This window comes from Pongo pygmaeus, chromosome 6, assembly GCF_028885625.2.
Source record: "Pongo pygmaeus isolate AG05252 chromosome 6, NHGRI_mPonPyg2-v2.0_pri, whole genome shotgun sequence".
Classification (NCBI taxonomy): Eukaryota; Metazoa; Chordata; class Mammalia; order Primates; family Hominidae; genus Pongo; species Pongo pygmaeus.
In genome coordinates, this window is record NC_072379.2 from 40,939,049 (window position 1) to 40,960,741 (window position 21,693).

General features: G+C 41.9%; 1 protein-coding gene across 1 annotated transcript in view; it reads right to left on the bottom strand.

The window, feature by feature from the left end:
- The window catches only part of ADCY1 (adenylate cyclase 1), a 147,450-nt gene that overhangs the window by 83,071 nt on the left and 42,686 nt on the right, over nt 1–21,693 (bottom strand). Inside the window, exon 4 of the mRNA XM_054494800.2 lies at nt 15,055–15,166. Within this exon, the coding sequence (XP_054350775.1) occupies nt 15,055–15,166 (112 nt within the window). The remainder of the gene's footprint in view (nt 1–15,054; nt 15,167–21,693) is intronic.

Below are 21,693 nucleotides of genomic sequence, written 5' to 3' on the forward strand. Positions count from 1 at the left end.
TGTTTTTGTTTTTGTTTTTGTTTTTTACAAATTGGATTTAACTGTAAAACTACAGATGCAAGAAGCTCAACATACTGCAGGCATAGGAAACATGAAGAAAACTCAAATTCACATCAAAATCAAATTTCTTAAAACCAGTGATGAAAAGAAAAAAAAGTAGACAGAGAAGACCTATTTCAAACAAAGAAAGAGAGTTGATGGCAGACTTCTTATTGGAGACAACATGAGAGAAGACAATAGAACAACATCTTTAAAGTTCTGAAGAAAACAAAGCAAAACTGTCAACCTAGAATTCTCCATGTGGTGAAAATAAATTTTAAAAAATTAAGGCAAAATAAAGAGTCTTTCAGAAGTACAAAAACTGAAAGAGTTCATCACCAGCATACCAGCACTACAAGAAATGTTTTTTTAATTCTTTTATTTATCTTTTCACACATAGGGTCTCAATCTATCACCTAGGCTGGAGTGCAGTGATGTGATCATAGTTTGCTGCAGTCTCAAACTCTTGGGCTCAAGCAATCCTCCTGCCTCAGCCTCCCAAATAAGTAGGACTACAGGTATGTGCCACCATACCCAGTTAAGTTTTTTCTTTTTTTCAGTAGAAATGGGGTCTTATTATGTTGCCCAGTCTGGTCTCAAACTCCTGGCCTCAAGTGATCCTCCCACCTCTGCTTCCAAAGTGCTAGGATTACAGGTATGAGCCACCACACCCAGCCGAAAGAAATTTAGGCAGAAATATAAAACACAAAGAAATATAGACTGCATAAATGAATGAAAAGCAAAGGAAATAGTTACTATATGAATAAACAGATCAGATATTTTTACTGTTTAAATTGCTTTGAAAGAGAATTGACTGTAAATAAAATGTAAAATGGAGTTTATAACACTAGAAAAAGTAAAATGTATGGGAACAATGTCATAAAGGCCAAGAAAGAAGAAACAGATATATATAATTGTAAGTTTCTTATGCTGTAATTAATAAATCATGCGATGGTAGACTGCTAAAAGTTAAAATATCTATTATAAATTTTAAGGCAACCACAAAAATAACAAAACAAAGAATTATACTAGTAAGCCAATAAAGGCAGTGAGATGGAATCATAAAACATAATAAATTAGCAAAATGGCCAAAGAAAACAAAAAAGGGAACAAAGAACAAATAAGACAAAAAGCGAATGGCAAGGTAACAGACCAAACCTAACCACATCACTAATGCAAATAGTCCAAACACCCCAGCTGAAAGCAAAGATTGTCACCTTAGGTAGAAAAAATAAAATAAAAGCAAAACTAAGAACAAACTTCAAATAAAAAGACACAAACAGGCCGGGTATGGAGGCTCATGCCTGTAATCCCAGCACTTTGGGAGGCTGAGGCGGGCGGATTCCCTGAGGTCAGAAGTTCGAGATCAGCCTGGCCAACATGGTGAATACCCTTCTCTACTAAAAATATAAAAATTAGCTGGGTGTGGTGGTGTGCACCTGTAATCCCAGCTACTAGAGAGGTTGAGGCAGGAGAATCTCTTGAACCCGGGAGGCGGAGGTTACAGTGAGCCAAGATTGCGCCACTACACTCCAGCCTGAGCGAGACTCTGTCCTAACAAAAACAAACAAACGAACACACACAAACAGACTAAAAATAAAAGGATGGAAGAAGACACAGACCCTCCATATCCATGGGTTCTGCATCTATGGATCCAACCAACTGCAGATGACAGAATGTAGTTAGGCCTATCAAGGTGGCATCTATACTGAACATGTACAACTTTTTTTCTTGTCATTATTCCCCAAACAATACAGCATAACAATTATTTACATAGCATTTACACTGTAGTAGATATTATAAGTAATCCAGAGAAGACTTAAAATATACAGGAGGATGTGTATAAAGGTTATATGCAAATACTATGCCATTTTTTATAAGGGACTTGAGCATCCAGATTTTGGTATCCATTGGTAGTCCTAGAACAATGCCCTGTAAGTATCGAGTGACAACTATTCTTTCTGACAATAGTCAAAGGAAAGTTGAAATGGCTCTATTAATATCAGACAAATGGGATTACAAAGAAAAAAATATTACCAGAATAAAGGTCATTTCTTAATAATAAAATAGTCAATTTATCAAGAAGACATAACCATTACAAATATTTAAAAATTGAATAACAGTTTAAGAATACATGAAGTAAAAATAGAACTGAAAGAAAAAATATACAATTATGTTGGAGATTTTAATACCCCTCTCTCAATAATTGAGAGAACAAGTAGCCAGGAAATCAATAAAGATATGGAAGACATGAACAATTCTATCAACCAACTGACCTAATTGGTACTTACTGAACACACTCTTAACAGAATTCTACAAAATCAGAGTACTAAACCACCAAAGTAAGCCATATTCTGGGCCATAAATTTAAGAGGATTCAAATAATAAAAAGTATGTTCTCTGACCACAAAAGAACTAAATTAGAAGTAAAAAACAAGACCTTTGAAATATCCCTGAATCACATCTCTAAATAACCCATGGGTCTAAAAAAGAAAAAAAAAAATCAAGAGAAATTAGAAAGTATTTTGAACAGAATTAGAAAAATACACAACATACCAGAAACTGTGGGATACTGCTAAAGTAATACTTTCAGGTAAGTTTACAACAATAAATTCTTATATTAAAAGACATAAAAAATGTTTAATTAATGGCTTTGGCATCCACCTTAAGAAACTACAAAAAGAACAACAAATTAAACCCAAAATAACCAGAAGCAAAACAATAATACAGATACGAAAAGAAACTAAAGAGAAAAAATACAGAAATCAATCAAATGAAAAGCAGTTATTTAAAAAAAAAATCAATGAAATTGATAAACCTCTAGCCAAAATGATCAGATAAAAGAGAAGACAAAACTTACCAAAACCATGGATAAAAGAGGTGACATCACTATAGATTCTATAAATATTAGAAGGAAAACAAGGAAATACTATGAAGAAATACCACCAAGCTTATTTAAGAAAAAAAAAAAAAAAACTGACCTCGCTAGCTCTATTTAAAGAAATTAAATTTGTAGTTAAAAACTTTTCCACAAAGAAAATATCAGGTCCAGATGGATTCACCGGTAAATTCTACCACACATTTAAGAAAGAAAGAATACCATTTCTACAAAAACAATTTCAAAAAATTCAACAAAAGGAAATGTTCCCAAACTCATCTATGAGTTAAGCGTTATCTTAACACCATGTACAGAATAAGAAAGCCACAGACTAATATCTTTAAGTAACATAGATGAAAAATTTTCTAAACAAAATTTTAGAAAAGCAAAGCCAACAATAAATAAGGATAATGCAATACAAATCCTCCTCAACTTCTGATGGGGTTACAACCCATAAATGTATGGTAAGTTGAAAATACTGAAAGTCAAAACTGTATGACTGATCGGGAGCTGTGGTTTGCTGCTGCCTCCCAGCATCACAAGAGGAAGGCACTTTGTATTGAATGTGTATCATTTTCCCATCATCTTAAAGTCAAAACAGCATACATCAAACTATCATAAGTCAGGGACCATCTTTACGTCCAAGTAGGGCTTGTCCAGGAACAAAAGGATGTTTAAATATCCTACCATCAATCAATGTAATTCATTATATAAGCAGACTAAAAAGAAAAACCATATGATCCTTCCAATAGATGCAAAAAATTAGACAAAATTCAACATCCATTTCTGATTCAAAAAAAAAAAAACTCAGCAAACTAGAAATAAAAGGAAACTTGCTCAACTTGATAAAAAGTATCCATAAAAAATCCAACTGGTAATATCATATTTAATGATGCAAGACAGAATGCCTTCCCCTAATGTTGGGAACACGACAAGAATGCCTGCTCTTGACACTTCTATTCAACATTGTACTGGTGGTTCCAGCCAGTAAAAGAAGGCAAGAAAACACAAATAAAAGGCACCCAAGCGGGAAAGGAAGAAGAAAATCTGTCTTCATTTGCAAACAACATGATGATTTATGTAGAAAACGTATGTATACGGAAACCTACTAGAAATGAGTGAGCTCAGCGGAGTTTCAGAACAGTTTATCAATACAAAAACTCAATTGTACAGTTGGCCCTTGAACAAAACACAGGTTAGGAGTGACAACCCCCCACACAGTTGAAAATCCATGTATAACTTTTGACTACCCCCAAAAACATAGCTACCAATAGCCTACCATTGGGCAGAAACCTTACCAATAACATTAACAGTTGATTAACATATAAATAGGCTAGTATCTATTTAGGTTGATGAAAAAGTAATTGTGGTTTTTGCTGTAAGTAATTTAAGTAATTATGGTTTTTGCTATTACTTTTTTTTTTTTTTTTTTTTTTCAATGATGTCTTGCTCTGTCGCCAGGCTGGAGTGCAGTGGCACGATCTCGGCTCACCGCAACCTCTGCCTCCCGGGTTCAAGCGATTCTTCTGCTTCAGTCTCCCGAGTAGCTGGGACTACAGGCGCCCACCACCACACCCAGCTAATTTTTGTACTTTTAGTAGAGACGGGGCTTCATCACGTTGGTCAGAATGGTCTCGATCTGTTGATCTCGTGATCCGCCCGCCTCGGCCTCCCAAAGTGCTGGGATTACAAGCGTGAGCCATCGTGCCGGGCCTTGCTATTAAAGGCAAAAACCACAATTACTTTTGCACCAACCTAAATACATGTATAATCGTTTATGGATTCATGGCATATGCAAACTTTTCTTAATGTTTTCAATATTTCTAGGCTACGCAGTTCATCTGTGAGGTTTTCCGAACTATCACAAATCTCCAAAATATTTTCCGATATATTTATTAAAAAAAATCCATGTATAAGTGGATCCACACAGTTCAAATCCATGATGTTCAAGGGTCAACTGTATTTTGCTATACTAGTAGTGAACAATCAGAAATTAAAAGTTAAAAATCAATAGCATTGGCTGGGTGCGGTGACTCACGCCTGTAATACCAAGACTTTGGAAGGCCGAGGCAGGTGGATCACTTGAGGCCAGGAGTTCAAGACCAGCCTGGACAACATGGTGAAACCTCGTCTCTACCAAAAATACAAAAATTAGCCGGGCATGGTGGTGTGTGCCTGTAGTCTCAGCTACTCTGGAGGCTGAGGTAGGAGAATCACTTGAACCTGGGAGGCAGAGATTACAGTGAGCCAAGATCACACCACTGCACTCCAGCCTAAGCAACAGAGCAAGATTCCATCTAAAAAAGAAACAACTAGGAGCTACTCAGGAATAAATCTGATAAAATATATAAAATACATGTACATTCGTCGAGCATGGTGGTTCATGCCTGTAATCCCTGCAACTTTGCAAGGCCAAGGCAGTTCAGGAGTTCGAGACCAGCCTGGGCAACATGGTGAGACCCTGTCTCTACAAAAAGAAAAATTTAAAAATTAGCTGGGCATGGTGGCATGTGCCTGTCATCCCGGCTACTCAGGAGGCTGAAGCAGAAGTATTGCTTGAGCCCAGGAGGTGAAGGCTGCAATGACCTGTGATCACACCACTACACTCCAGCCTGGGTAACAGAAAAAGACCCTGTCTCGAAAAAAAAAGAAAAAAGAAATACATATACACTAAAAACTATACATTTCTGAGAAATGTATAGAATTTTTTCTATACATTTTCTCCGAGAAAAAATTAAAGAATATCTAAATAAATCTAAATAAACATACGGTGTTCATGAATCAGAAGACTATTTTTTAAATGTTAATCCTCCCAAGATTGGTAACATAGATTCAACACAAATCCCAAACAAAATTCCAGCAGCCTTTGTTACAGAAACTGACAAATTGATTCTAAAATTCACATGGAAAAGCAAAGCACCTAGAATAGCCAAAAATCACTTTGAAAAAGAACAATAAACTTGGATAAAGCACAGGACCTGATTCCAGACTATATATTATAAAACTACAGGGCCAGGGTGTGTGGTTTTTGATGTCAAGATAAACACATAGGTTAATGGAACAGAATTTTTTAAAATCCAGAAATACATTCAACTACATATGGACAAGTGATCTTTCTAACATTTTGGAAAGGGAATTCAGTAGAGAAATGATAGTCTTTTCAGTAAATGATTCTGGGACAATTAGATATCAAGATAACAACAACAAAAAAATCCAGCTTTGACCCATACCTCGAAACACACACAAAAATTAACTCCAAATGTATTATAAACTTAAATGTAAAACCTCAAACTATAAAACCCCTAGAAGAAAACACAGGAGAAGATCTATGACTTTGGTTAGGCAAAGATTTTTACTTTATTTTATGTAGGTATATATTTATTTACTTTGCAACCTTACTCTGAGATGCAGGGATATGCAGGCTTGGCTTAGATAGCTGGCAAATGAAACAAATGATTGTGATTATTTGTGTATCTTTCTCATGTGAGTTTTCCTTAGGACAATGTGTATTTGTAAAGCTATGGAATTCACATGCGCACAAAAATTATGAATACACTATGTTGTGTTTTCACCTTATTAAACATTAATCTGATAATTGCATCTAATGCTTTGACTTTTTGTGGATGATGTTTGTTTTCAAGTTTGGATGCAGAGCTTATAAAATGGAGAATAAGTGAAATAGTACTCAATTTACTTGTGATATAGTATGTGCTCTGTAAAACAAGTATTTAAGGAAAACTTTTGTTCCCCTGCTGGACTGTGAGGCAGACTAAGTCACAGATTGTATTCTCCTTACATATGCACGTACCAGTGATTAGCAGTTTCCTGCACATAGCAGAATGAGAGGACATTTGCAGAGCTAAAATGGAATCCAATTGCATTATAATGCTAATAAGGATAACGTCTCTAAAACAGACAAAGCTGATAAACGGACAATTTCTAGCATCAAATGTTATCTGGTTATATAAGAACTTGATGGGATTTTTAAAATGAGTTTATCATATCTTTATGTTAGAGGGTCTCAATGATTTTCAAGTTGGATTTTCAAATACTTGCATAGTTTTAACAACACTGACCCCACTGATCACAGCTTTCCTGGTAACAATGATAATTATCATACACTGAGTGTAAACCCTGTCCTAGGCACTGTGCTAGATGCTTTAGACTTTTTATTATTTTACTTTCCATTATCTTACTTCTCACTAACCAACCAAAATAGTCATATTTAGTCTTATTTTTGAATAAGGAGACTGAAATCCAGAGAGATTTTGGATGGCTGCTCTCAGTGTGTGGTAGGCTGAAATTCCATGCCTCCCGAGACCCCCAGAGATACCCATGGTCAAATTTCTGGAATCTGTAAATGCAAACTTACGTGGCAAAACACAAAACAAAGCAAACAAAAACAAAGATCTTTCTAATGTAATAAATTAAGGATCTTAAAATAGGGAAACCATCTTGGATTATCCAGATGAGCCATGAATACAATGACCTGTATCCTTATAAAAATGAAGCAGGAGGAAATTTTACACACATACAGAAAAAGGGAAAGAGAGAGGGAGGGAGGGGGAAAAGGCAGAGAGAGAGAGAAAACAGAAGAATGAAGAGGAACAGGCAGCAATATGAAGACAGAGGGAGAATGGAGTGATATGCCCACAAGCCAAGGAATTCCAACAGCCAACAGAAGATGTTTAAGAGTTAAGGGACAAATTCTCCCTTGGAACCTTCTGGATGGAGTATCGTTCTGCAAATATCTGGATTTTGGCCAAGCAATACTGATTTCAGAATTCGGGCGTCCAAAACTGCTCTCAAAGAAGTTTCTGTTGTTTCAAGCCACCAAGTTTGTGGTAATTCACCACAGTAGCCTTGGGAAACCAACACACAGTTATAGCACTTTGGGCAAAGACTTTTTAAACACAACACAAAAGTTACAATGCATTAAAAACACTGATAAATTGGACTTCATAAACACTAAAACTTTCTGCTCTTCAAACAACACTGCTAAGAGAATAAACAAGCCAAAGTCTCAGGGATCATATATCTGATGGAGGACTTGTATGTAGAACATATAAAGAGTGCTCAAAACTTTACAAAAAGAAAAAAGTCAACCCAAATAAAAAGAAGTGGTCAAAAGGTTTCAACAGACACTTCACCAAAAAGATACATGAGTGGCCAATAAGCAAAGATGCTCAACCACATCAGCTATTAAAAAATAGGAAATTAAAACCACAATAAAATAGCACCACATGCCTATTAGAAAAAAACTAAAATTAAAAAGACTGACCATATCAAGTGCTGATGAGGATGTACAGCAACTGGAACTCATATACTGCTGATGGGAATGTGAAATGCTACAATAACTCTGAAAACATTGTGTCTGTTTCGTAGAAAGTTAAGCATACATCTACCATGTTTTTTAGCCATTCTACTTCTAGGTATTTACCCAAGAGAACTGAATACCCATACATAGACTTGTACATGAATGTTCATAGCAGCTTTATTTGTAATAACCAACACCTAGAAATAACCAAATGTCCATCAAAAAGTGAATAAACAGACAAGCTTCAGTACAGCTACAAAATGGGATGATTCTAAGCAATGAAAAGGAATGAAGTACTGACAAGTGCAACAAGTTGGACGAATCTCAAAACAATTATGCTCAGCGAAAAAAAGCCAGACAATGTAGAGTACATATTGCCTTGTTCCATATATATAAGATTCTAGAAAATTCAAACTTATTTGTAGTGATAGAAAGCAGATTAGTAGTTGCCTGGACACAGGGAGAGAGTAAAATGAGAAGTGGGAGGAAAGAGGGATTGCAAAGGGTCTGGGAAACACTGGAAGATATGCTCAGCATCTTGACTGTGGTGATGGCTTCACACATGTGTACATACGCCCAAATGAACAGAACTGTACACATACGCAGCTCGTTATCAGTCAATCATACCTCCAAAGTAAGGAGCCCTCTGTGCCACCTAGGACAGTGGGAAGCCGAGGAAAGGTTTGAAACAGGAAGCAGAGCTCCTCATGCTCACCCCATGAGGAGCTGCTGCAGAAATCCCGGTGAGGTGTAACATATCCCAGAGGTACTGAACCACAGAACTCACAAGCATTATCAGAAGGCAGGCAATAGTTAGGCCACACATGGTGCAGTTTGTTGGAAGAAAGAAGCATGCCAGGTTGCAGAAGACAGAGTATTATGTAAACCTTTCCTAGGAAAACTGACAGATTCCCTTTGTATTCAAAAAGTCATCCACACATATTTGAGAACTTTTCTTAATAAATAATTTTCCTAAAGACACCAAAACACGGCCCATGGGCTGTCCTGCCTCGGGGAAGGGCAGGGGTGCCTCCTCATATACTTCCCATGCTCCCCTTTCTCCAGAAACCACTCACCCTCCACCCCGATAGAGTCTGGGCAGGTCACCCTGCAAGGATCCCAGGACAGGGAAACACTTTCCCTGCTGTGTGAAGAAAGATGTGTTTCCATTCTGCCCATTATAAACTGTGCAGGGGTCTGGAGGGGCTAGAGCATGGGCAGGAGCATGGAGATGGATGGCGGAAACCGAGATCTTCAGGCAGGGAAAGCGAGAGGCTCACTTGGCTGGAAGGTTGGGATGCGAAGAAAACCCATGGGGTCAGAGTGGAGAATGCCAAGAGACCCACCTCTGAGGCCCAGTGGCCTGTATATGAGCACAAGCTTTAGAGAGTGGCTCTCAGCCTCTGGCCTGCAAAATCCAGGGCAGTTAGCAAAATGTAGATTCCTTATCCCTAAGACTCTGATGAGTGGTTCTGGATCTGGCCTAAGAATCCACCTTAAGGTGTCCCAGGTGACATGACAATTGCTTCTCAATCATGTGCTGAGAAACAGCAAAGAACCTCCCCACCAGGAGCCTGCCAGGGGCAGCCTCATGCTCAGCCACGGCTGTGCATATGCAAAGTGGGCGCCGGGGGTCTTGGGGAGCTTGGTATCCTCCCTCCATCCCCACAGGACACTCATTACCACCTGGTGACAGCCAGTCAGACTTGTGCTTGCTCTGCAGATGCATCTCCCCACGAGTGGATTCTGGAGCCTGTTTACAGCTACGGGGAGGGTAAGAAGTGGCCCCTGCTCTTCAGAGCCATCATGCACAGATAGTTGAGCCCTAAGGAAACCCAAAGCCAGCTCTCCCAGGTACTGATCCTGCTCCCAGCTCAACTCAGCTTCTCCAAATGAGGCTCCTGCTGGCCAAAAAGTGCCTGTTGTAGGCCACCCCAGCCCCTCCTCTGGCCATTCTCATATGTGGGTGCCATCAGAGGTCCCCCAGCTTCAGGTAACAGGCCAAGGAGTCTAGAATCCATCGAAGAGGACACTAGCATGGCACTGTCCCACTTAAACAGGTGGGGATAGCCATTGTGTGCCAGGCTCCATGGTCAGCACTGGGACTCAGTGCCCACTGAGACATGTGTATGGGCTGTCCACAGGCCAACCCCTCTCTGGAAAACAGCCATACACACAGTGATGAATGAGTAGGGTTAGCTGGACAGGATGCACCCGTTCCACAGAAGGCTGGTGAAAGGTCAGAGGCCCAGTGGGCAGAGACCTAGAGAAAAGATGGCCTTTGAGGCTTTCAAGGATGAGTGGGAGTTCTCTTCTAGGGAGACAGGCTTTGGAGCCATAATGACACCGCTTCCAATCCTGGCTGTGGCTCTGGGGATGCTGCTTTACCACATGAGCCTCATTCTGCTCACTCTTAGAATGAAGATGACATCATGTCCGGCCAGGATGTTACAAAGACTTCTGTGAGGTCAACAACTTGGCCTTTGTCTCCTCATGTTGCATAGTGCAGCCAAACTCAAGACTTTCAACTGAGGCTCTTAAAGTTCTACCCTGATTTTGAGGGCAGGGGTCAAGAGAAGAAACAGGCCCAGCCCCTTGTGCCTGCATCTGCTCACATTGGAGCATCTCCTTCTGGCCCTCTAGTGCTATAAAACAATTGCTGGTCAATATGCGCCCCCACCCACACTGCCGAGCCCTCTGCACCCCAAGGCTGTCACTCTGTGGTGGCATTAGTGCACTAGGGCAAGGCCCCGTCCTCCTTCCTGCCTGGCTGGCGAGTTCCCTAATCGAGCTCCCCTCTGCTCCCATGTGGTCAAGGGCTTCATGCCCAAATGGATCCCATTTACAATAATGTGTTCCTAGAAACCAGAAAATATTCTCTTCAGCTCAAACTCAAATGTTGCTGGGGACTGAGCAGCCACTTTACACCAGAGTTGTAGTTATTGGGGGTGATGCTATTTCTGCTGCTGCAGGGACTGCTGGTTCAGTTCTCTCTGCTGTGCTCCTCATGGGCACCTGGAGCTCTCAGCTGGCAGAATTCAAGGGCTGCATGAAGGCATCTTGCAGCTGTAATGATATCCTAACTTCTGCCAGCACTGTCAGCCCTGCTACCCAGAAACAGTGTCCGCAAGAACAAAGGCGGCCAGCAGCACAACCTGGAGGCTCCATGGGGCTGACTCCCAGGACACTCCACCGCCCAGAGGCCAACACATCAGCCACTGCCCAGCTGCTGGGCAGGCACACGGCAAAGACAGGGCGTATGGATGTCTTTAAACCTAACACTGTTCGGGTGTCACGGTTTAGAGCAGAGGCTGGCACGCTGAGGCTGTGGACCACTCCTTGTTTTGTAGTTTTACTGGTGCACAGCCACACCCATTTGTTTACGTATTTGTGGCTGCTTCTGTGCTCCAAAAGCAGAGTTGAGTTGTCGCAACAGAAACGATATGTAACCCACAGAGCCTGAAATATTTACTATCTGCCCTTCACAGACTTAGTCAGCTAACCCCAGGCAGAGAGCCTCGCATTAGGGGCTGGTAGGTCCAGAGCCACCAAGCCTCTAGGAAGTAGCTGGGTCTCCCTGACCCTCAAACTCCTTCTCTTGGACATGGGGTAACACCACAATCCTGCATGGTCACTGGGAGAAGCAGATAGCAGAGTGCAGGGCTTTGTGCTTCAGCAGGTGTCTGCAATGCACACATCTGTGCACACATGGGAAGTCAAGAGGACAGACTCCCCGACACAAAATCATGTCAGCTCAGTCCCCATTTCTCATGAGGTGACTGTGTTCTGTGCTGCCAAAGGTCTCCAAGAGAATGCTCCCAACCAACGGTGGTGACCCACAGGGGACACACAGGCACATACATGCATGTACAGATGCACACTCACACAGGTACACACACACATACATACTCATATATATACCACATGCATGCTCACCTACACACATGTACACATGTGTGTTCATGTAAGCACTCACACATGTAACACACCTACACACATAACACACATATACATTTGCAGGCACACAGGCTCACTCATGTACATTCCCACACATGCACACCCATGTTCACACATTCATGTGTACACACGTGTGCACATGCATGCTCACATATGTGCACACTCACACACATATGTACAGGCACACACAACACATCTCTCACTCCACTTGACCCATCAGGCATCTCCACCACGTACATCACCCACTCTCTGATGCATGTGTGCATTCTTGATAAAAGTATGTAAGCCAGCATCCCAGGCATGAATCAGTGTCCTGGCAAAAGAGCCAAGTAGGTTTCAAGGAGCCAATTGGAACATGGAAACATGAGATGACAGAGCATGTGATGATGCCTCGAAACAGGCCCAGAGCCCCCACCCATACACCATGGACAGTGGCACAGACAGGAACAGCAGATGCCAAGGCCTGGGACCAGGGTGACAGCCCAGCACCATGAGCAGCAAGCAGCTCTCTGTGACACCTTAAGCCTCTCTTAGGAGCCAGCACTTCTTTATCAAATGAAGAAACTGCAAAGCAGCTGGGCTGAAATAAGGTGCCTCATAAGAGAACTAGAGCCCTAGGGAGTCTACAGCAGGACTGCAAAGGGCCTGGGCTGACCCAACGTGGGTCCTGTCCCCTCACGGACAAAGGCGCTCATCTCAGGACTGCCAGGAAGACAATCAGATGATAGGAGTGGAGGGCCTAGCATCAGCTCCAAGCACAGCGAGAGGGAAAAGGTCCAGGTGGGGCCAAGCGGGACCCTCCAGAGAAAAGCTCCCAAGATGACCAGCTTCCTGCTGAAGGGGTGGGAAGCAAGGAGCAGGCCCAGGACACAATACTGGCTGCACAGTCCAGGGGACAAGCCTAGTGGACAACCCAGACAAGACTCCAAGGCCATTGCAGACCAGAAGCTCCAGTGCCCAGCAGAAAGATGAAGTAGGCTTTCCCAAACAGGCTGCTGTGGAACTTTGGCCCAGGCTATCAATGGGGTGCGACTGCCCACAAAAATTCCTGTGGGGAAAAAAAGGTCTTGAGATCCAGTTGTAAAGTCAGTTTACTTTTCCACTATTTACTGGAAAAGTAAAAGGTGCTGATCTTTTCCACTGTTTATTGGAAAAGTAAAGAGTGACTTTACAACTGGATCTCAAGACCTTTTCTTCACCACAGGGATCTTCCAAAGGGAGTAGTGTCCCAAATCCCCCATGCCCACCCTCCTTCCCCCTGCCCCTCCTACCTTAACCTCTCTCCCTAACCAGGTGTCTGCAACAGGCTCCGAAGTTTTCTCCCACCTCCAGTGGGTCCTCCTAACTGCTGCCAGGCATGGCAAGTCTCACCGGCCTCAGCTCATGTGACTACCGCCTGGCTCTGTCCTGCCCAGCCCTGCCCTGTGCTCAGAATGCCCCTCAGGACTCTGCACAAGCCAGCACCCCCATCAGGGTGCCCTCCTCTCCCCTCCTTCATTAAGGGAGCATCCACATTTTCCCTCAAGACTCTTCACTGTCACCTTCTCTGAAAAGGTGCTGCCTTGCTGAACAGAGCTCATTGCCCCTTCCTCTCACACTGACCTCAGCGCCCCTCCCTGACCACCTGGAGTGAGGCTGGACAAGAGGTGAACTTGAACTTGGCTCCATCTCACTGTGCTCCTCCCACACCCTCACAGGGCAGGGATGCTAGGTGTCTGGGGTCCAAGGAAACTCAGGTGGGTCAGTGGCCCTGAAAAGCATCACAACCTGGGCTCTCCTGACACCAGACTCCCTCCTCCCCTTCCCTCTTAGAAAGAGACTTCCTGGGCCCATGGTCAGTCGTCTGCAGAAGCCGACCCTCCCTGCACAGTCCAGGCGCGAAAATCTCAGGGAGGATGTGCCAGGTGAATGGCAAGAGGGGAAGTTCCATCACGTGCAAATAGGGCACATTCTAGCTTTCAATCTGATGGTTGATGAGTAGTACAATGTATCCGTGGGCAGCAGAGGAAAACGAGGGGTAGGATATCAATGCCATGCAATAGATGTGCTCTCCCTGGGCCTGCAACGTCTGTTGGCTTCTGCAGCTCAGATCCCAGCCCGACATGTCCTATCTCTAAACACAGCACATTCTGTGGGGGAGAAAGGGGGACAGTGGCAGCTCCTCAGCAGCCTTGTGGCCAGTGTGACTAAGTCCCAGGAGGGCAAACCTCTGTACAAGGAGGTTTGGCTGGCTTGCTCATCTTTGCTTCCTAACATGCACATTACAAGCCAAGGCTGTTGGTATGGCCTTGGCCCGATGTTCAGCAGAACTTGGCTGCCAGATGTGACTGGTCCAAGGAAGGTCTTTCAAAACCCCAGCACGCAGTCTGCTGAGGGCAAGGGTGGCCACTGCCTGTACCAGGCATCAGGAGGCGTCAGCAACTGGGCCCCCAGCTGACAAGTTTCAATCCCAGGAGGGTGGCAGACCAAGAATCAGGCCTGCTCCAGTAGAGCCCAAAACGAGGGGTTGCAACCACCGGCTCTGTCTACAGTGGGACACAATGGCAGCAGGATGGTGCACAGGACAGACCCATACCTACGTATGGCCTGCAAAACAAAGCCTTCTGCATGGAAGCCCCGATTCGACAGCATACTGGCCATGCTTGTGCAAGCATTTTCTAATCTGGTAAATGCAAGGTTCCAGTCCAAGGAAAGGAATCAATGAACAGTGAGGCTAAAAACAACAGGTGATTTATAACCTTGCTGGAAGAAATGCTTAGCAATCAGTCTAGTTCATGGTCCAAATGCAGGGAATCCACCTGGCTTATCGTCACTCCAGAAGCAATTCTACTTTAATTCGAACAAAGAAAAACGCTGCACTTACCGTGGCTAATTCGTCGAACTTGCCAAAGAGCTCATTGAGGAGTTTCACCAGCTCCTGGGCTGTGCACTGGGATGCCAAGCCTGTGAAACCCACGATGTCAGCAAACAGGATGCTGCAAGAGAAAGGGGTGCCAGGCTGCCCTTCTCCCAGTCACTCAGGAAATAATCCCTAGAGATGTACAGATGTTTACATCTCCAAATCACTGTAGAATCAATCACCCCATTTATTCCTCAATGCAGACTAGAAATGAAGGCTTCCTGGTTCCCATCATACAGGTGAGAAGACTGAGGCTCAGAAAAGCCACAGAATGCCGCGGCTTGGCCACTGGAGGAGTAAATGCTGAGGCCATTCAGAGCTCGCCATCCCCCATGCTGACCCCTCACACCACATAGGGAAAGCCCATCTGCCCTCCACTAGACCTGCCTCCCCTTCTTGGGGAGGTTATGAGACTGGGATGTGGCCAGCGGCACCGAGCAGAAGTGATGTGCTTTTAAGCACGTGGGCCCCTCCACACCCTAATTTTCCCCTTCTGCCAGCTGAATGCAAGAAACTCCCAGGCCCTGAGTGTGAGGTCAATGCTTCACAATGAAAAGGGAGGGAGTCCCTGAATTCCTGGGCAAAGGGGCCCGCCCCCTCAGTCTGCAATGAGAGCAGGAAACACACTGTCTTGCATCAAAGCCTCTACGTACTGAGTGTCTATTTATCATAGCACTGGGGGCAGCCCAAAACAACACAGTGTCTACCCACAGGGCAGAACTTTCATGTTTTCTGGAGATAATAAGACTTTAAAAAGATGTTTCCTATTGTTTTCTCTTCTTGCAATATTAAAACATGCTCTTTGAAAATATTAGAAAAAAATTAATTATATATTTTTGCCTGTAAAAATGTTGTAGCTTTAAGATATCTCTCCACAGGGTCCCAACCATTTATTCACATTTGTTCAAAGTGTTCTTGGCTTTTTCTCTAACTTTGAGGCTTCCTGAACCCAGAACGCCCCCAGCACCACTATAGGAAATAAACGCAAAGTAAAGGAAAATGACCTATTTTGTTCCCAACACAGGGTATCGCCAAAGATGGGCCAGCCAGCAGCAAGGACAGGAGGGGAGCAGGGTTCAGAGTTTGGACTCCAAGGGAACTATCCAGCTCCACTATTGACAGCAACTTATCCAACCGTTCCGCATGTCTGCCATGTAAAATGGGAATAAGACTAGAGTCCAGGTCATACCTTGCCCCTAGTAAGAGCTCAGTGATTGTTCACAATCATTTATAATAATTTTTAAGTATTCTAATTCATTTATTCACTTGCTTATTCAACAAATATTTATTGAGGGCTATATGTGCTGGCATTGCTCTAGGTGCTTGGGATTTAGCAGTGAATAAAAGATTCATGGCAGGGCATGGTGGCTCATGCCTGTAATCCCAGCACTTTGGGAGGCCAAGGCAGGTGGATCACTTGAGTCCACGAGTTCAAGACCAGCCTGAGCAACATGGCAAAACCCTATCTCTATAAAAAATACATAAATTAGCCAGGTGTGTTGGCGTGCACCTGTAGTCCCAGCTACTTGGGAGGCTGAGGTGGGAGGATCGCTTGAGCCTGGGAGGTGGAGGTTGCAGTGAGCCGAAGCATGCCACTGCACTCCAGCCTGGGAGACACAGTGCAACCCCATCTCAAAAAAAAAGGATTTGAACAAACCTCACTGACCTCAGAAAGACTCCATTCTATTCAGGGAAGGGGCAAACATGCAGAGAACATCAAAGGTGACACATGTAACTATGGAAAAGCAGGGAAGTCAGATATGGAGCTATGTGCACTGTCAACTAGGATTGGCCACGGGGGTCCTGAAGGAGGGGAGGGGGGAAAGGGGCACACAGACACTGGGAGAAGAGGATTCTGCATGGTGGTAACAGCAGGTGCTGCTCTTGTGATTTTTGCCGGATACAGAATTATATATTTATTTCAACCTTTGAACATGCCATTCCACTGCCTTCTGGCCTCCCTGGTTTCTGATGAAAAATCAGCTGATAACCTTGTTGAAGATCCCTTGTAGATGATAAGTCATTTTTCTCTTGCTGCTTTCAAAATTGTTCTCATATCTTTAGTTTCTGACAATTTGATAATGACATGTCTCAGTGTGGGTCTTTTTGAGTTTACACATCTTGGAGTGCACTCAGCTTCTTGGATGTGTAGGTTAACGTTTTCCAAAAACTTTGGGACATTTATGGCCATTATTTCTTCAGATATTCTTTCTGCCCCTTTTTCTTTCTCCTCTCCTGTGGGACTCTCAATATGTGTGTACTGATACGTTTGATGGTGTCCCTTAAGTCCCTGACACTCTCTTCATTTTCTTCATCCTTTTTTTCATTCTGTTCTTCACACTGGATAATCTCAACTGAGCTATCAAGTTCACTAATTCTTTTTAAAGTGTACTATACATTATTGTTGACTATAGGTAAAATATTGTACAGCAGATATCTACAGCTTTATGGCCATTGACTGGTAATTCCCCATTTCTTCCTCCCGCAAGACCCTATAACCACAATGACACTCTTTAATTCTATGATTTCGACTATTTTAAATACCTCATGTAAGTGGAATATTGCAGTATTTGTCTTTATGTAACTGGCTTATTTCACTTGTATAATGTCCTCAAGTTTCATCTATTTTGTCACACATTGAAGAATTTCCTTTTTTAAGGCTTAACAGCATTTCATTTTACGTGCATAACACATTTTCTTTTAACACCTTTATTGAGATATCATTAACATAAAAATTGTGTTTACTCATGTGTATATGTGGTGTACAATTTGATGTTTTGATAAACCTACATAGGTTGAAATAACTGACACAATCAAGGTAATTAAAACAGCCATTACCTCTGCATAGCTACGTGTATGTGAGCAAATTTCAAACATACAATACAGTATGGTTAAATAGTGTGACCATGCTGCATGTTAGCTCTCCAGAACTTATTCATGCCGCCTAACTAATTTTGTATTCTTTTACCAACATCACCTCATTTTCCTCTGCCTCCTTTCCCTAGCAACCACCATTCTCCTTTGCTCCTATGAATTTGACTATTTTACTTCCACGTACAAATGAGATCATTCAGATATTTCTGTCTTACTTAGGTTCCAGTAATGTCCTGCAGCTCCATACATATTGTTGAAAATGGCAAGATTTCCTCTTTTGTTACTTATATGTGTGTGTTGTATAAATATTTGTATATATGCACATACATATATTAACTGACACATAATTGTACATACTTATGGGTTATGGTGTGACACTTCAATATATGTATACAACATGCAGTTATCAAATCAGGGTGACTAGGATACCCAACACCTTCAATTTTTATTATTTCTTTGTGTTGGTAACATTCAAATATCATCTCTTCTTGAAAAGTGCAATAAATTATTGTTTACTATAGTCACCCTACATGCTATAGAACAATAGAACTTATTTCTCCTACCTGTAATTTTGTACTCATTAACCAGTCTCTCCCTGTGGCTTCCTTCCTCCTACTCTTCCCAGCCTCTAGTAACCACTATTCCACTGCCTACATCTAAGAGATCAACTATTTTAGCTTCCATATAAAAGTGAGACTATGCAGTATTTATCTTTCAACGACTGGCTTATTTCACTTAATATAACATCCCCTGGGAACACCCATGTTGACACAAATGACAGAATTTCATTTTTTAATGCCTGAATAGTATTCCATCCTGTAAATATACCACATTCTCTCTATCCATTCATCTGCTGTTGGATACTTTGGTTGATTCCACATCTAGGTTACTGTGAATAGTGCTGCAATAAACAGGGAGAGCAGATATCTCTTTGACATACTTATTTATTTCCCTTTGGATATATACCCAGTACTGGGATTGCTGGATCATATGATAGTTCTATTTTTAGCTTTTTGAGAAACTTCCACTCTATTTTCCATAATGGCTGTACTAATTTACATTCCCACCAACCGGTACAAGAGATCCCTTTTTTCTGCATCCTCATCAGTATTTGTTTTTTGTCTTTTTGGTAATAGCCAATCTAACTGGGGTGAGATGATTCTCATTGTGGTTTGGATTTGCATTTCCATAATGATTAGTGATGCTGACCATTTTATCATATACTTGTTGGCCATTTGGATGTCTTCTTTTGAGAAATGCCTATTCAGATGCTTTGCCCATTTTAAAATCAGATTGTTTTCTTGCCATTGAGTTCCTTGTATATTCTGGATATTAATCCCTTGTCAAATGAATAGTTTACAAATGTTTTATCCTATCCTTCTGTTGTCTATTCACTCTGTTCATTGTTTCCTTTGTTGTGCAGAAACTTTTTAGTTTGATATAATCCCATTTCTTTAGTTTTTATCTTATTGCCTGTGCTTTTGAGGTCTTAGCCATAAACATCTGCCCAGACCAATATCCAGAAGTATTTCCACTATGTTTCCTTCCAGAAGTTTCATAGTCTGGGTCTTACATTTATGTCTGATCCATTTTGAGTTTATTTTTGTGTATGGTAAGAGATAGGGATCTAGTTTCATTTTCTGCTATGCATACCCAGTTTTCCCAGCACCATTTATTGAAGAGATTGTCTTTTCCCCAATGTATGTTCCTGGCACCTTTGTCAAAAATCAGTTGGCTAAAATTACATGGATTTACTTCTGGGTTCTCTATTCTGTTCTATTGGTTTATATGTCTGTTTTTATGCCAGTACCATGCTGTTTTAGTTAATATAGCTTGGTAGTATATCTTGAAGCCAGGTAATGTAATGCCTCCAGCTTTCTTCTTTTTGCTCAAGATTGCTTTGGCTATTCAGGGTCTTCTGTAGTAACATATGAATTTTGGAATTTTTTTTCTATTTTTGCAAAGAACATCACTGATATTTTGATAGAGATTGCACTGAATCTGTAGATCACTTTGGGTATTACGGTCATTTTAATAATATTCTTCCAATCCATGAATGTGAAATGTCTTTCCATTTTTATGTGTCCCCTTCAATATCTTTCATCATTGTTTTATAGTTTTTATTGTAGAAATCTTTTACATCCTTGGTTAAATTTACTTTATTTTTTTGTAGCTATTGTAATTGGGATTGCTTTCTAGACTTCTTTTTCAGCTAGTACATTATTAATGTACAGAAATGCTACTGATTTTTGTACATTGATTTCCTATTCTCCAACTTGATTGAATTCATTTATCAAATTCTAAGAGTTTGGTCCTGCCATGGGGAAAGTGGGGTCAGCCCCAGCAATCACAGCCTTGGCCAGCAGATGGGGTAAACACATCCCTCTCTCATCCCAGTCCCACCTATCACAGCTGACCCTTCAGACCTGGGCAGTCCATGCCTAGCCTGCAACTCGGCCCCAGGCCATATGAGACCCACTCAACTCAAGACCAAGACTCCATGGCAATTCACATCCTGCTTAAGCCCCAGGAATGGTGCCTGCTTCCCAGTGCCAGTGGCTACAGACCACACCATGATTGCTTCTCAGTTATAGCTGCAGGGGCCCACCCCTGCTTTGCTCCAGTTCCACAAGCAAATAGCCCAAGTTTCCTGAATGCCTAGGACTGGCACTGCTGGATCCCAAAACAATGCACACTCTGCTAAAAGCTAGGATTTAAAAAATGGCATCTTGCTGTAGCCACATAGATTGCAGAATCGGTGTGGGACCCAGGGCAAGTTCCCTCCCTGGAGCAGTTCCTGCTTACAGCCTCCCAGCTGCTTTCTAAGATGGATTCAAAACTTGGGAGGGTCAAGGTGCCCTAACATCACCTGGATCTCCAGTGGGAAAGTGGGCTGCAGAAAGACTCTCACTTGCCCCTCCTGTGGGTTGCCTGTTTTCCTTCTGCTTCCTAGTTTTCCCCTTTCCATTTAGGATGCCTTTTTTTGTTGCTGTTCTTTCTTCTCTAATTGCTCTGGGCAGGACTTCCAGTACTATGTTGAATAGAACTGGTGAGGGTGGATATCATCGTCTTGTTCCTGATTTTAGAGGGAAAGCTTTCTGTTTTTCATCATTGAGTATGATCATAGCTGTGGGCTTGTCATATACATAGCCTTTATTTTGTTGAGGGGATTTTTTATCCTAATTTGTTGAGAATTTTTATCATGAAAGGGTGTCAAATTTTGTCAAATATTTTTCTGCATCTATTGAGATGATCACATGATTTGTATTCCTTATTCTCTTAACATGTTGTTATCGCACTAATTGATTTTTGCATGTTGAACTATCCTTGCATTCCAGGGATAAATCTCAATTGATCATGGTGTATGAGGCATTTAATGTGATCCTGGATGCATTTGCTAGTATCTTGCTGAGGATATCTGAATCTATATTTATCAGGGATATTTGCCCATAATTTCTTTTTTTGTAGTGTTCTTGTTTGACTTTAGTTTCAGGACAATGCTGGCTTCATAGTTTGAAAGTGTTCCCTCCTCTTCAATTTTGGAGACTTGGAGAAGGACTGCCATTAATTCTTTAAATGTTTGGTAGAATTTACCAGTGAAACCATCTGGGCCTGGACTTTTCTTTGTTGGGTTTTGATAACTGATTCAGTCTCCATACTATATATAGGTCTGTTCAAACTTTCTACTTCTTAATGACTTAGTCTTGGTTGGTTGTATGTTTCTTGACA